We start from the raw sequence: 12,234 nt of genomic DNA, 5'->3' as shown, positions 1-12,234 counted from the left end.
TTCTTACTAGAGGCCTGTTGCACGAAGATTTGTGCAATAGACCTCCCTTCATCTGACTGCTGGCACCTGTTTTCCTCTGGCACCTGGGACCCAGGCCTTCGCTCTGGCTACCACCTTCTGCCTTCTTTCCGGCCACAGTCTTGACTCTGGCCAGAGTTTTTGCATATGCTGGCCATAGTCTGCAGGCTTCTCACTGACTCCAGCTGGATTCTGCAGTCTTAGCTTTGCTTGGGCCAGAGCACCGCTTCTGTAGCTTCCTCTGCTACTCCTCCCCCCCCCACCCCCCAACCTTCCTCCTCTTAGCAGGCTTCATGTCCTTCCCAGCTGCTCTGTGCCTGGAGTGGCTGGGGAGCAGGGGCATCACCATCTTTGTCCTGCTAATTTGCATATTCCTTTCTGATTGGCTGGTGGGTGACACAGAGGTACAGTCAATTTCTATACGTATTTCTCTTTTATTAGTATAGATATCTTCTTATGGTTTGACCCCTTTATCAATATTTAATGCCCTAAGATTGGCTGTTTTTAATGAGATTTTGTGAAATTGCATTGATTTTCTCATAATTACTTTGTAGATCATGGTTGGAGACATTGGTACACTCTTTAAAATTCGTATTGGTCATACAAACTCTGGCATCTCCCCTTCTTGGCACTGTAAACAGGTAAAGACATATCCACACTCCTATCCTTTCCAAAAACTTTGCAAATTCTATTTAGGAATCAAACCTCAAGGGAACATTTCATGCCTATTATGAGTTGATGAAGTCAAACCTGGAACTTTTTAGTCAGTGTAATCCTTAAGGTGGTAGTATCACGTGCCCTTGTTAGTAATTTAATCCCATATTAATTAAGGGAAGCACCTCAACTAATAAATTCTCTTATTTCTTTGGAAAGAGAAGAAAATACTTGGGACTCTGGAATAACACTGCTTCTTGACATTGCCGCATTAGTAACTAGGTGGATGTTATCTGCTTCAGTAGATTTTTTTTTTCTTTTAATCTTTTTTTATGTTTTTATTTTATTGATTTTTTACAGAGAGGAAGAGAGAGAGATAGAGAGTTAGAAACATCGATGAGAGAGAGACATCGATCAGCTGCCTCTTGCACACCCCCCATTGGAGATGTGCCCACAACCAAGGTACATGCCCTTGACCGGAATCGAACCCAGGACCCTTCAGTCCACAGGCCGACGCTCTATCCACTGAGCCAAACCAGTTTCAGCTGCTTCAGTAGATTTTTAAAAATAGAACATTAGTGTTGGTGAAATAATAATCTATTAGACCTTGACTTCCAACTCTCAAATTTAATCTGCTCATGCTAAACCAAGATAATGCCTCCTGAATAATTTTAAGAGCAAAAGTCCCCACAGAAAACAACAACAAAAAAACCTGTTTACATTTTTCTTTAAAAATTTTACTTATTAGCATGATTGCCAATAAATGCAAATCTTGAGAACTGGAAATCATACAGTTTGTCATTCATTTTTATATGTGGTATATTTCCATCTCTTGTCATTTCAAAAACAAATGATGTCAAATTAAACAAGTTCTTAAAATGCAAGGAACATCTAGTCAAACTCCTGATATTTTTGGCAAACTTGTTTAGTAGTTTTATAATGTGAGAAAATAAATGAAAAATTTATGTAAGATAAACATTTTAATTTATTAGTGGAAATATATAGTTAATAATGCCATCTTCTTTGCATCAAGTCATGAAAAATCTTGAGCCAGAATGAAAAAAAAAAAAATGCAACTCATAAAAGCAAATATAGAGGGTTGAAATTTGATTTCAAAATTCAAAATTACTTCCTGGTTTCAATATAAAATAATTCTCTCTTTTATACTATATAGAGTTTTTAAAGGATGATATTCAAATTAATAAGTGATCATATATAATAATATATTTTCATTTTCTCTCTTAATTAACTAACATGAAAATGATCATTAATTTCCCTGCTATCTCATTTGATTTATAATCAATAAACAATGTTATATCCATTTTGAAGCTGGAATGCTAATACATTGGTTACATTACCTGAAAAAGTTTGTATAATATCGCAGAAGAAAGACAAAAAAGTCAGGCTGAAAATTCCTATTGTCTTTCTCTCTATGGCAAGTTCTTTCTCACTGCAAGGTAACTTGTTTGCCTGAGGTTTACCTCCCCTATCTTTGAGTACCAATAAAGAAGAAAGATATTCTTGATTCAAAGTTTTATTCTGAGTGTGTAAAACCTGTATATAATTTACTCATTATTTCAAATTAAGATGCTAGATAATTGGCTGGGGATTTTCTATTCAATGCTTATAATACAGTGAAGAATTTTGAAATTTAAAATTTTAAGTAGTAAGCCAACTTGTGTTTCTAACTTGAAGGGACTTGAATGAAAAGATAGTCCTTTATAGCAATAATGATACAATATTTTCATAGCACATAAAATATTCACATTGTTCTTGGGACCTTAATCTCGATCCTTTCAAGTTCAGCTAAGGAAGAGTACGAAATAAAGAGTTTCAGTTGGTGATTTATTTTGTGTACTTCTCAAATAATCTTCTTAAGCTTTAATGAAAATAATCAAATCAAATACTAGTGGCAGCAGTAGCAGTTTTGTAAGCCAATGGTAATTCTGTGTGGCTCTTTGAGAGCCTTTCTAAACATATGATTACACCATAATCACACCTGACATGAATTTATTAATGTAAATTTCTGTACCTTACCAAGACCCACAGATTTAGTAAGTTTAGGTCTTGAAAATCTACCTTTATAACAGCACGATTTCTTAAACACATTAAGTTGAAAATCTCAGATTTAAGACATTTTAAAGATTAATTTAACAGATAACAATGGCAATAATAGTACAGTACTATGAAATGTTAGATTTTAGAATGAGAAAACATAGTTTCTACTTTTTGATGATTTTGGGCATTTATTAACATCTTTGTTTAACTACAGGATAAATGATTAGATATAGCACGGTATAATATCGATAGGTGCTCGAATAAATAATTATTGCTTGAATTTCATTCATTGCTAAGACCCCAGTGAAGTAACTACCATTTCGAGTCTGTAGTGCATGAAATACGAGCTCATGCTAATATTTTTATGAAAGTCACTTTAGAATAAAAAAAGTATTCTTAAATATTTTTACAAGTACTCTTGTTGCTTTTGTAGATACAATTGTGGGACATGGATTCTGGGAAAAAGTTTTATATACCTGTACAACGATGGTTAGCGCGAGATCAAGAAGATGGGGAAATCTGTCGAGAATTTCCTGTTTTAAACAGAGGACAACCCACTCTTCCAGGTGGGAAAGATCCAACTCCAGGCAGCACACAAAAAAAACTTGTTTCCCTAACTGCTGAAGAACAGGGGGCTTGATAAATACATGTTGAGTAAATTAATGAATGAATAAATTAATGAATGAGGAATTGCTAATTTCTTATCTTTGCTGGTGCTATATTTTTTAGCTGGCAGTCAGAAATATGTTTCTTATCAACAGTCAACCCTGTAGGAAGGTCAGCTGAAAAGCCTCTTAATCAAAACAAGAAAATGAATTCTGAGAGGGTCATGAGAAATTGAATGTCCAATGAATTTACTCCAGGACTAAGAAATGCAGCTCCGTGTATGCTTTTCCCACCAGACTCTGCCTTACTTTTGAAAAATTATTTATTTGATTAGGAAATAAAAACAGAACTGCTCAATGACTTTGAAAGCATTTGATCAAAGGCAAAGGTGTGTTCAAGCCTTGTGTATATGTGGCTGAGAAGTGGGCTGTGCTTAGGGTTACACTATGCACCGCTTGACTGCCACAAGGATTCAGGGTGATTGTCTATAGCAGCAATTTGCTGTTGTGTCTGCTGGCCTCTGCTTTGGAAAAGAATAGAAAAAGGGTAAATGAGAATTATGATTTGGGAAATCGAAAAAATCAATTTTTCTCCAATCTAGGATATTTTCTACTAAAAATGTGATACCTTAGTTTTCTAAAGAAAGAAATGATAATAAATATGTTGTGAAGATTAGCAAGAGTTACACAATACCATAGATCTATGTTATGTTTAGCTAATAACTTGGGTATCTTTTTTAGGGAACATAGGTTGGTAAAACATTTGCAGACTGATTATTCCTTTGTAGTTTTTAAATAAGGTGCATTATAATGTGTTAATTACAATGAAAATAAAATTTTAAAAAATACTTTGCACAGCCTGAGAGAGCCCACTTCTGCCCTGGTTAAGTTTCTGAAGTTAAAAATATTTTTTGAAGTGATATGAACAGTTCCAGTTGCTAAAAACTGAAAGCTATGTATGAGCACTGTTCTCATCACTCCTAAGTATTCTTCTCAACATCCTTTCTCATCAGCCCATTCTCTTCCCTAAGAGACATTTGCTAGGTTCCCTGTTCCTATCCACTGTTAGTAATGATGCAGTAGTTACTTTTTGCTTCTTCGTTTCATTTTAATTGTATAATTCTGCTCAAAAGAAGGCATATTCTACAAATACTTACTGATTTCCATCGCCTTCCTTATAGTACTTGGTATAATGGTTGATTAATAATAAAAAAAAATTACTTTTAGTTTTTCCTCTTGGCTTGGAGAAACCTCTCAAGTGGTGTCTCTTGTGTGCTATCTATATCATCTCATGTGCTATTTATAAATTCGGTAGGCCTTTAGTTATCTAGGTCAGTGGTAGATATAGGAAATGATGACTGACAGACATATTTTTTGCCCAAAATTCTAGCAGAGATTTGGTGCTGTGTATGAAATGATGTCATTGTACATACAGTAAGGAAAGACTGAATTAGTGTTTTTCCACCCTATATTATATACTTTTGAGTCTATAAACAAGTATAATAGTATTTGTCCTTTAAGGTAAAAGGAAGTCTAAAAGTGTTTGCCTGGTTAACCTGAAAAATATCTTTTAATTATGGAATTATTTTCCTGAAGACAACAAGGGTTGCTGAGAAAACCAGGGCAAAAGTGGGCTCTCTCAGGCTGTGCAAGGTATTTTTTAAATTTGATTTTAATTGTAATTAACACATTATAATAAATAAATCATTTCTCCAGAGGACAGGCCTTATTAAGAACAGAATGTTCTGGTGTATGTCAGATTGCTCCCCTTTCTCCTCTTCCCGAGGAAAGAAACAGGAGGAACATTTTCTCTGATATTTACTGTCAGAATCCAGCTGGGCTCCTGGAGACAAAAGACACGAAGGTATGACTGGGTGCCCCTGGAGTCTTAAACACGCAGACTTTTCTGCAGTGAGCCTCCAGCAGTTGTTAAGTACAGTTCAGACTTCCTACCCCAGCAGTGGTTCCTGTGGCAGTTTCTGCCACTAAGACTCTGCTACCATAAGTTGTTACTCCCAGGGTTCACCCGGGTGCCCCTCAAATCTTGCGGGGCACAGTTTGCCCCGTGTCCTTGCTTCTTCACAGTTTCTGTATCTTTTTTTTTTTTTTTTTTTTTTTTTTTTTACATTTTCTTTTTGTTTGTGCATGGTGTTTTGGTGTCCTTTAAATATCTATGTTCCCTTTTAATTCATTATTCACCTTTAAAATAGTTATTTGAACTAATTGTCAGGTATTCATAGATCTCCATTGCTTTGTGGTTGGTTTCTTAGGATGTAATGTGTTCTTTTGTTTGGGCCATATTTCTCTGTTATTTGCTCTGTCTGTGATTTTTTGTTTCAGTTTGGGCATTTGAAAAAACACTACCTGTCTAGTCTTTGGGGACTAGCTTCAAAAATAGGAACATCTTCACTAATTAGCCCCACTAGTTATCCTGCAGACCTCTCTATCCTTTTCCAGCTTTGCTTCCTCTTTTTTTTTTTTAACTTCCAAAGCATTGACTATATAATAGTTGCATTTCTTTCTTTCTTTTTTTTTTTTTAATATATGTTTTATTGATTTCTTACAGAGAGGAAGAGAGAGGGACAGAGAGTTAGAAACATCGATGAGAGAGAATCATTGATCAGTTGCCTCTTGCACACCCCCTCCTGGGGATGTGCCTGCAACCAAGGTACATGCCCTTGACCTGGGACCTTTTAGTCCACAGATCAACGCTCTATCCACTGAGCAAAACCGGTTTTGGCTAGCTTTGCTTCCTCTTTGATTATGCTTATGGTCTCCTACTTGAAAAGGTTTATGTGTTTTCACTCAGGAGTTTCTGGAGTTTTGACTAAAGCAATTTGTTAATTAACAAAATTAAGTTGGTGCCTAAGAAAATAGGACTGGGGCTTCCTATTCCAGTATCTTGCTGAGGTTCTGTGAAAGCTATTTTATTGAAAAATCTATTTTGCATTCAATTTGCATAATTAACCCCTGGGTGAATATATTATTTAATAAGGAAGATTCCCCTTTACTTTTTTCTTTCAGTTTTATTGAGACATAATTGACATAAAGCACTGTATGAATTTAAGGTGGTCAACATAATGAATTGATCTATAGCAAAGTGATTGCTGCAAGTTTAGTTAATAACTATCACATCATATAGATATAAAAAAAAAGAAAAAGAAAAATAATGTTTTTTTTCCTTGTGATGAGAACTTTTAGGATTTACTCTCTTAGCAACTTCCAAATACTAATATATCATCTAACACTATTAATTATAATAATCATGTTGTACATTATATCTACAGAACTTATTTATCTTATAACTGGAAGTTTGTACCTTTTGATCACCTTTATCTAATTCCTCCACCCCTCTGGTAACTACAATCTCAGTTTTATGTTCATTCACTTTGTTTCTATGCAGGCTCGTTTTTGTTTGCTCTCCTTTTATTCTTGATGTTCCAAGTTTCCTTTTGGCATCATTTGCCTTCTCTCTGAAGAATTTCCTTTAACAATTCTTTTAGAGCAGGTCTTATGGCAAGAAATTCTCTTAATTTTCATTAATATAAGAATGTCTTTATGCCACCTTCATTCTTGAAGGGGAAAAATATATATATCTTTGGATGAGGCATATATATAAGTATGCCTCATCCAAAGATATGATATGTTTGTATTGCTTTTGAGAGAGAGAGAGAGAGAGAGAGAGAGAGAGAGAGAGAGAGAGAGAGAGAGAGAAGGAGAGACATCAATGTTCCTTGACTGAGGATTAAACCTGCAACCCAGGTATGTTTTCTGACTGGGAATTTGCTGTGCAGGATGGTGCTCTAACCAACTGAGCCACCTGGCTAGGGCCTGAAGGATATTTTTGATGGACATAGAATTCTGTGTTGATAGTTCTTTGCTTTCAGCCCATTAACAATATCGTGCCACTTCTTTTGTGCATCTGTGGTTTCTGATGCTGATGAGAAATCTATTCTCATTAGCATGATTATTCCTTTATAGTAATGTATCATTTTCTCTGGCTATTTTAAATTTTTTTGTTTGTCTTATGTTTTCAGTAGTTTGATTATAATGTTACCAGTCATGGATTGACTTGAACTCACTGTATTTAGGGTTTACTGAATATATCTGGTATATATCTTTGCCAAATTTGGGGAAAATTTAGCCATTACTTCTTTAAATAGTTTTTGAGCTTCATATTTCTCTTCTCTTCTCCAGATATTGCATGATGTGAATATTAAGCTTTTTCTTACTTTCCACAGCCCCCTGAGGCAATGATATTGGCCTCGTCCTATTGAAGCTCAGTTCTTTCTTCTTCATTGAAATGAAGTTCTTTTCCTTTCAAGGGTTGGGTCCTGTGTGCTTCTCTGCCCAGACAATGGAATGTGAGAGAATGGAGAAATTAAAGAGGAAAAAGATGGTAGAATATCTGTACCTTCTCCATATGCTAAGTGTTCCATTTCCTGTTTCTTGAGTCAGAGCAAGAAAGCTTCTCTACTCAGCTCCTGTGCCTACTTCCAGGTTCCTGGAACATTGAGTCCCAGGTGGGAGATAACAGAGGATGAAAAAAAAAAAATATATATATATATAGTAAAATCACTGCCACATGTTGGTACTTTAAATACTGGTCTTCTCCAATTTCTTTTTTTTTTTTTTAAATATATTTTATTGATTTTTCACAGAGAGGAAGGGAGAGATATAGAGAGATAGAAACGTCGATGAGAGAGAAACATCGACCAGCTGCCTCTTGCACACCCCCTACTGGGGATGTGCCCGCAACTCAGGTACATGCCCTTGACCGGAATCGAACCTGGGACCTTTCAGTCCGCAGACCTACGTTCTACCCCTGAGCCAAACCGGTTTCGGCGCTGGTCTTCTCCAATTTCTGCTACTCTTTATTTTTCAATGCCTTCTTATAGCTGTTCCATGCATCCTGTCAAGATTTTATAGCTGTATTCAGTAGGAGAGACAGGGTGGAGTGTGTAACTCCATCTTACCTGAAACTGGAACTCTTGATCATATATATATGTATATATATTATAATTTTTCTATCATAAAAGTAATGCTTGGCATAAGAAGCTTATTTTTCTTTTGTTGTCAGTGACAGTCTATGAAGTGCATGTGGCAACGGGTGAGCTTTGGAATTCTGGGACAGTAGCAAATGTCTACATATCAATCTATGGGAAAAAGGGAGATACAGGATCCAGACAACTATTTCGATCAAAGAGCTCCATCAGTTTTTTAAGAGGACAAGTAAGTGATGAAAAGTCCTTTGTCTGATTTTTAAAAAAGTTATTGTAAGAATACATAAAATAAAATGTACTATCTTAGCTATTGTAAGTGCACAGTTCAGTAGTGTAGAGTATGTAGTCAAACCTCAGTTCTCAAATGTCTCCCATCTTGAATGCTTTGGTTCTTGACCAAGTTGTTTACAGAAAAAATGTCTAACAAAACTTTGATTCTTGACCCAGCAACCCTTTCATATTGATACCGGTATGATCGATCATGTGTCTCTCAAATGACAAACAAAGGAGAGAACGCGTAAGCATGAGTCAGTTTACTGCAAAACCTTGTATTGTTTTCACAGGAAATTGTGCTGTGAATATTTATTGAGAAATATCACCCTGACAAAGTACTAGCAAACTGTGTGATAAATCTGTCAGTGACAAAGCAGTGTTTCACTTCAAGCAAGTGTTAAAATGTAGGCAAAACTAAACATTATTGGATAGATTTTTAGTTAGATAGAGGCTCAGTGACCCTGAAGTAAGATCTAGTGCAGCAAAGAGACAAAAGAGGGGAAGAATCCTAGAGAACAGCTAGTGACTTTTTACAGTCAGTAGACATAGGGGCTTCTCTTCCCAGCTCTGGGACCCTGGGCTGGGGGTCTGGTGTGGAGTTGGGACCCCTTGCTCCTCACGAGTGGCCTCCACAGAGACGCTCCCCCTCCTGATGAATAAAACAGCACAGGTGGATGTCAGATTATCTCAGTTCGCACCTCCATCCCTCCTACCAATCTCAATGTGCTTTGAAAAATATGTTTGTAGGGAGACCCAATTTATGCTCTTGTAATGAAAAATTGGTAGTGAAAATGAGTTGGGTATATTAGAAAACTGGGTATCCTGTTCTAGAAATTAATATTATTGTTTGACTTTTACTTTAAACATATTTGAATGAACCTAATTCTTTTCACAATTTTTACTCTACCTAAATTTATGCTCTTGTTAGAAATCAGACTCATAGTACAGATCTAACTATACTTGTTTGATTTGTTGCAGACTGACACCTTCTCCCTAGAGGCTGTGCACCTTGGGGATTTGTACAAAATTGTCATAGGACATGATGGGCTTGGCCCAGGTAAGTATCTTCCATAGGTCTGCTTCCATTATACTCATAGGAAACTCTGTACAAATTTAGAGAATAATTATAGGAAACTTTTAATAGGATGATGCTTAAGTATTGACCATCTGAAATTAAAATAGTGTCCCCAGATATTCTTTAAATTTAAGGTGGATATATTTTTTTCATTGAAATAACATAGGCTTGACTAAGTAGCTCTTCTGCCTACAGTGCTAGGAAAAGGGATGCATAAATATTGGGGGAATTTGGGATGAAATGCTGTGGCAGGGGAAACATCTCAGCGTGCTACTGGTGGATACAGCAGCAGGATAGTCCATGAAGTACAAGCTCTCCTGCCAAGCGTGGCACGTTAGGGAGACTGTCCTGGCAGCAAGGTCCCAACTGTATTTTCTGCCGCCATTTGTGTGAGCTCCTTCCTCAGATTTCCCATCAGTGCCGAGAGGTGACCCACTTCTTCCCAATGCAATCATTTTCTTCTTGTCTATGAAATAACCACAAGATAAACAAAATCCTTTAACGAAAGACAAGAGTATTAATGTGCCTACACCACAAAAATGATAAAAAAAATAAACTTCTTAAAAGTATCAATATGTAATTTTCAAAATGTTAAGAACAAAGTCCCCAGAGTCCCCAGAATGTCTGCAGCGTAGCCAGAGGCTGAGGATCCTTTCCTTCCCAGCCAGGGACCAGATTTACTTCTAAAATACGTCACAATCAACTTGAAAAACCAGGTGAAGTGCAGCTGACAGGACATATGTGTAAGGAGAACTGAAGAAACCATGTAGAGACTGGTAAGAGAAGGGGAGTCTCAGGGGCAGCACCCCTCGAAAAGCTGTGGCCGGCCTCAGCCCCTGTGACATCCACTGCAAAGCTTTGTTTTCTTGGGAGTGTGAGGTCTCAACTCCACTCTGGGATCCCAAACCCAGAGCAACAGAGACAGGAGGAAGAGCCCACATGGTGTAGGCTTTAGGGTTTTCTAGGTACAAAATCATGTCATCTGCAAACAGTGACAGTTTTAACTTCCTCCTTTCAATGTGTATGCCTGTTATTTTTTCTTCTTGTCTGATGGCTGTGGCTAAGACTGCAGTACTATGTTGAATAAGAGTGATGTTGCTGTCCTTAAGGGGGAAATATATTAGTTTTTGCCCATTGAGTATGATGTTGGCTGTAGGTTTTTCCATATATGACCTTTATTATGTTGAGATATGATCTCTCTATTCCCACTTTGCTGAGAGTTTTGTCAACGTAAGAATCATTCAAACCTGTGAATAATTTTTTGCGAGTTTATTTGAGCCAAACTGTCGACAATTTCTAGGAAGCAAAATCTCAACAAATTGAGAGAATGCTCCGGGAAATGGCAGATTTGCCCCTCATTTTATACAATCCAATCCAAAGATGCCATGCATGTGGGTTACATGAAATCCATTGGTGCTAGATTAGGGAGATGGGAGAAAGCAAAGTGGGGAAGCCTCTGGGATTGGATAAAAAGTAAAATGATAGGTACATGCTTCTTTTGCATAGGTGGGTACAGGCTAGTTAACAGTTAACAACTGCAGTGTATTTATGCTCTTTGCAGAGCAGTGCCTGTGCGTTGAGGGGTCAGGAGAAAGGAAAATTACTTTGACATTCCAAAGACATGTTATCATTGATTCAGAAGGACAATAGACAGTCTCAGTTAAGGTAATGATTGACCCTTGTAGGGGAAGATGTTAGTCTAGGACATGACTATGACCTATGATTTGCTTTTAGTTAAAAAGTTTTAATTTTAGACCATCTGTTGTGGTTACATTAGACCTCTGAGTTTGCAAGGCCACCACACAGGCCTTCCCTGAGCTAGTCAGGTTAGCATGTGGCCCCTTTTCACCCACAAACGTATTTTGGAAATAGTTCAGACATGTATTCTTTGGGAGATGCCAGGACCGGAATTATAAATGCAGTTTATGAAATCAACAGCAATTGCAGAATTGTTCTATTTTTAACTGTTAGGAAAAACATTGAAGTAGGCAACAGAACATAAGGCCTTGAAATATACTGTGCTTTTGTTACATGTATAAGAAATAGTTTTAAGTGCTTCTTCGAGCTTACTTCTCTTATGTCTTGCTTTATTAGAAGAATGAAAACTTAAAGGTGCCCAAGGCCTTTATAAACTAGAACCTCTTTCTCAAAACTTCAAGTAAAATCTGGACAATACATACTCACACCTCATTTTTTTTTTTTTTAAATTTGTGTTTAGGAAATGGCTGGTTTCTTGATGATGTTGTAATCAGGGATCCCACAACCAATCATGAATATGCTTTCTTCTGCCACAGGTTTGTAGATGTGCTTTTACATTGACTAAATTCATTTCACATTAGTTCCAAGTTCTGGAGAAATGGATAAATTATTCAGTTATTCCTGGTTAATAGTGCTTTGTTGGGTAACTTTTTTGAACATTAATTTTAGGTATTATTTCTTCTATGTAGAAATATATTTATTATAATTATCATTATTCCTGATGATATAAATTTAAATATTCCTTGGGAAATTAAGATAGATTTTAAAAATAAAAATTCTCTCTAGTAAG

At 36.5% G+C, this 12,234-nt stretch overlaps 1 protein-coding gene across 1 annotated transcript in view; it reads left to right on the top strand.

The window, feature by feature from the left end:
* RP1 (RP1 axonemal microtubule associated) overlaps positions 1-12,234 on the top strand; it is a 73,363-nt gene that overhangs the window by 44,773 nt on the left and 16,356 nt on the right. The window contains exons 5-9 of the mRNA XM_084864901.1: positions 573-659; positions 3,164-3,296; positions 8,416-8,567; positions 9,590-9,668; positions 11,905-11,980. Coding sequence (XP_084721027.1) covers positions 573-659; positions 3,164-3,296; positions 8,416-8,567; positions 9,590-9,668; positions 11,905-11,980 — 527 coding nt within the window. The remainder of the gene's footprint in view (positions 1-572; positions 660-3,163; positions 3,297-8,415; positions 8,568-9,589; positions 9,669-11,904; positions 11,981-12,234) is intronic.

Source organism: Pipistrellus hanaki (genome assembly GCF_964339955.1).
Source record: "Pipistrellus hanaki genome assembly, chromosome: 17".
Classification (NCBI taxonomy): Eukaryota; Metazoa; Chordata; class Mammalia; order Chiroptera; family Vespertilionidae; genus Pipistrellus; species Pipistrellus hanaki.
This window is presented reverse-complemented; position numbering and strand designations above follow the sequence as displayed.